Genomic DNA, 4,740 nt, shown 5'->3' with positions numbered 1-4,740 from the left:
GTACGTAGGCCGAAAAGGGGTAGAATATTATAGATAAATTAAGTTCGGGGGTGTAATAGGACCTTAGTAAAGGTTAGGTGTGTCTCAGGGATTTTGGGCATAGGCTGGGGGGTACTTATGCATTTTCCCTTTTTATTAATCAAAACTTTAAAATAAATATCGAAGACCAGTTGAAAGATAGGATAATATACCTGAGGATATAATAGAGTGTCCCAATTTTGTTTGTCAGTAACATTACACTTGATAAGGTCTTTTCTAACATGAGAAACAAGTGGATTTCCCCTCCAATAAGCCAAGGGTATCCTATCTTTCCATTGACTTCTCTTGTTCCCTTCTTTTATATTCTTTAGCATACTTCTCCATGGCCTTATATTTGTCTCTCCCCTATAAACAATCAAAATTACCAAAACCACAATCATATATCAACTGGCGATCGCTATTTTTTGGGTGTACACAAAGTAAATCTCATTTCAATATAACAAACTGTAAAGTGTGAATCACACTAAAGATATCAAGTGCACTAGGCAAGTCCTGTGCGATACATGGTCAGATACTAGTAAGGATGAAAATAGACTTTTGAATCTAAGTTGTAATAAATATGACTTATTACATTTTTTTAAATCATAAATAAGTTTACATGACTTGTAAAAATTAGAATAAAATATTAAAAATTCATGGTAAGGATTTTCATGACTAACAAAAACTAAACAAATAAATAGATTAGAATCCATAAAGGATTTATAATCTTAATTTTAATTTATTTATAAAAAAACATATGTGTATATAAAGAAGAACACAAATTAATTTTAAGTAGGTTTATTTCCTTGACCTTTGACATATAAATAAGTAAATCCTATCTCAATAAAATATAATGAAATGCAATTTAATCAGTACCAAAATCGAAAGCTGGCCTAGACCTTATCATCATAAAAAAATAAAATATTAAAGGCGTGAGAAAAGGTTAATAATTAATTACCAGCCCCAAAATGACCAATCTGGGAAAACAATATCCAAGCTCTGCCAATCTGAACAGTACCGGAACAACGGCGGTGGACCAGAATCAGGTCGCCGGAATTCCCTCTCCGGGATAACCGGCCGGTCATCGGTATCGAACATGATCTCCAAATTAGGCAATTTTCCGGGATAAAACCTTAGGAGTTGTACAATACCATACATCGTGAACAAATGTCTAGTTTCTATCGAGTATTTCGCGTAACGCTCAATATAAATCCTCCCGTCCAATATTATTAATCTAAAATGTGCATATTTTTTCGATTTTTCGAGCATTTCTCGAGTAATTCCAGTGTTCTTCCAATGCCTTAAATCTTCATGAATCCATCTAAAATATTCAGGACATGTTGAGTTGTTAGGGTTTAAGGGTTTATAGGACTTTGGATAAGTTGTTGGACATGTATTGGTTTTGTTCCATGCATTACAATCCAATGGATATTCAAGAATTTGAGGTCTCATTGGTTGATTTTCTACTTTTTTATCAGGCTCGATAAAAACGAGACTAGGAACCATGCTTTCTGCTTTCTTCTTTACATGTACAGAGTACTTTGCCTACACAAATTTTAAACCAAAATAAATAAATGAACATGAAAAATGAATTAATTTATGTAATATAGATGTTTGAGAACATACATAAAAAATTCCAAATTTTGATCAAAAAGTATTTCATAGGAATATTTTATCACATGTTCAGGTGTTCAATCGAAACCAACAATAGTTTGAATATTTAAAATAAAATTTGTTGAGATAGTCATTATATTAGGCTTTTATTTTGCCAATAGCTACCCATTCCATACTTTTAACATGAGCCATAAGTCTTCCTCTTATGCAAATATTTAGTCCAAAATTTTTGCTTTACTTTTTTCAGACCCCAAGGTTTTTATAGTTTTTTTGGGTGGAATACTTATTTGTTTTTCTTAATTTTTATTTACTTGTTAAATATATTTAAAATAGATTTTTATTATTTTACTTGTCAATTAATAAATCAAAATAGATATAATTACTTTTCTTCGCTTTACCTTTATTGTTAAGTAATCATCAATTTTTCAAACTTATTGAATTGACTACCTTATAATCAAATTTAGATTTCCAAAATCTAGTAAATAGAGGCAATTTGGTCAAATAAATATTTAATTTTAATATTTTCTTAAGGAGAAAACAAAATGCATATGGAACAAGTAAAAAAGTTGACAAATAAGTTTCTATCTACTAAATGTTCTTGAAAAGCGACAAACAAAACTAAATGAAGGGGGCACTAAAATTTCATCACACAATTTTTTTTTTCTATTATGTATAAACATTATATTTTCTATTAAAAATGATTGAGATGAATCCCTTTGCTATATCTGACTCCGCCCCTACTTGACCACATTTAATTTATCCATGATATATGTTAGACCATCTACATATGTTTGAAACCTATCAAAATTCGAATCAAAAGGAGTATAATTTCATTCTTTTTTAGTGCCTTCTATTTTACAATTCTGATTGAATTAATCCAATATATTTTTCTTATAGCCGATTAACTTAGCAATTAATTTTTATTTGTAATAATACCTATAGTTATCTTATAAGCAATCTGATGATACAAAAGAGAAAAAAAGACTTACAAGATCAATCCATCCAACATAGGACAAGGCTGAAACGGTGATGGTGAGAAATAAGAATAGCAACAATGTCACATAAGTTGTTGTTGCAACTCTCTTCAAATATTTCCATTTTGCTCCCACAATTGATATAATATTATTACTTTTATTCCAAAAAGAATTCAACAAAATCTCCTTCATCTCTTACCTATAAATAAAATGCAACTCACAAGTTTAATGTTATTTATATAGAGAGAGGGGAAGGGAAAAAAAATAAGAATACTCAAACTTGACTTGAAAAAGTCTCCTTTGCTATTTTAATTTTTTGGTTAATTTCATAGATCTTCTAACTTTATAACATTCGCTTTCTTTATGATTTTTAATATTATATTTATTTATGTGAATATATTGTAATCAAACTTGTTTAAATGATTATCTTTCAAGTGGACTTTAAAAATGTCTTTTTGTGGCATTAATTTGTTTATTTTAATAAATTTAGATTACTAGAGTAAATTTTTGTCTTGACATTTAGTGTTCAATAATTAAGTCATCAAGGGTAACTTTGGAATATTACACTTGAAATCAAAGGCGGAGTTAATAGCTCGTATGCAAGTTCTATTAAAATAATAGACTTTGCTCTAACAATGTATTTGTCTGTAAAGTTATTTCTAAAAAAAAATTCAAGAAAACAAAAAAGAAAACTCAATTTTCACATTTCGGAGCAAAAAAAAAGGAGGAGAAAGAGGTCCTTTTTTCTACTTTAATTTCATAAACAATAACAACATACCGATGTGATTCCACAAGTAGAGTCTGAAGAAGATGAAATATATGCCGATCTTATTTTCTACCTTTGTGGAGGATAGTAATGCTATTCCAAAAATTCAAAAAGTGAGAAAAGTTTTTTCAATTTTCACATTTCATTTGGTTGGGGGTTTGGGGAGGGGGGCATTAAGGAAAAATAGCTAATGAGAATCTAATAGTAGTTTTATATATATATATATATATATATAATTAAGACATTCAATTTTCTAAGTTAATATTTTGATAATCTGATTCAATACTTGGTTATAAGTCCCTAATTAATTAGTTTCTTGAATGATTACATATAGAGTAGTACCACTACAGCACTATTAGATCAAATTATGTCCAAACTCTATTCACCCTTAATTAGGTAAGTAATTAATTTCTCTGCTTGGAAGAATTTTCAGCGTTTCCAGGATGAATGACTCGATGCGCTTTAATACACGGATTAAATTATTTTAGGTCCTTAATTTTTTAAATTTAATCTCAGAAATTCTATTATATTTTTTCCTATAAAAAAATCGATTCTTAAACAGTTATTGAATGAACAAACTGTATTCATAATTAAACAATGTAATACAATATTCTAAAATACCACATTATAACTTGTTTATCTTCATGTTTCTTTCATAAATAAATGATGTGATTAGATGTTATAATATTAACTTTCAAATACACAAAAACACAAACACAAAAACACACACACACACACACACACACATATATATATATATATATATATATATATATTAAATCAACAATATTGAGAACTAATTATCCTTTAATATAATCCTTACACATTGTACAAATAATTTTTTCATATCGAGCAAGCATCTTTTAAAAAAAATAAATATATATTGTTTATATAAAATATAAATTTATGAGAAAGTTTGATATTGTAAAAATTCAAAATTGAAAGCTTAACTTTTAAAAGAATTTGATTGTTGTAATTAAAATTTCAAACTAGAATTGAAATTTTGGTCAACTATTATAAACAGACACTGATTTCTAATTAGGCTAAATGGTCTGGTGGACCCTTGTACTTGTACTTGTTTGTATTGTAAACTCTTCTACTTACCCCTTTGTCATCTCAACCCCCGAACTCATTTAAACTCAACCTGTTGAACCCTTTCAACTCATAGTGACTCTCAATCGCGTTGATGTCACATTCCATGTCAGATAAATTTTGCCACATCATTTTTATTTTATAATAATTCTTTTGGACAAAAATTCATAAAGTTTTGATGCAAATTGTACAAAAAAAACAAATTATTCTTTTAAATTAAAATTTTGGATCTCCCTACATCCATCGTGAAATGGCCCAATCGCCGGAGAAAGTTGC

At 28.5% G+C, this 4,740-nt stretch overlaps 1 protein-coding gene across 1 annotated transcript in view; it reads right to left on the bottom strand.

Moving 5' to 3' along the window:
• LOC102588445 (O-glucosyltransferase rumi homolog) overlaps positions 1-2,848 on the bottom strand; it is an 8,218-nt gene extending 5,370 nt beyond the window's left edge. The window contains exons 1-3 of the mRNA XM_006345537.2: positions 2,622-2,848; positions 977-1,563; positions 192-384 (exon numbers count right to left, since the gene is read on the bottom strand). Coding sequence (XP_006345599.2) covers positions 192-384; positions 977-1,563; positions 2,622-2,798 — 957 coding nt within the window. The 5' untranslated portion in view covers positions 2,799-2,848. The remainder of the gene's footprint in view (positions 1-191; positions 385-976; positions 1,564-2,621) is intronic.
• Positions 2,849-4,740: the final 1,892 nt, after the last annotated feature.

This window comes from Solanum tuberosum, unplaced genomic scaffold, assembly GCF_000226075.1.
Source record: "Solanum tuberosum cultivar DM 1-3 516 R44 unplaced genomic scaffold, SolTub_3.0 scf00069, whole genome shotgun sequence".
Taxonomy (NCBI): Eukaryota; Viridiplantae; Streptophyta; class Magnoliopsida; order Solanales; family Solanaceae; genus Solanum; species Solanum tuberosum.
This window is presented reverse-complemented; position numbering and strand designations above follow the sequence as displayed.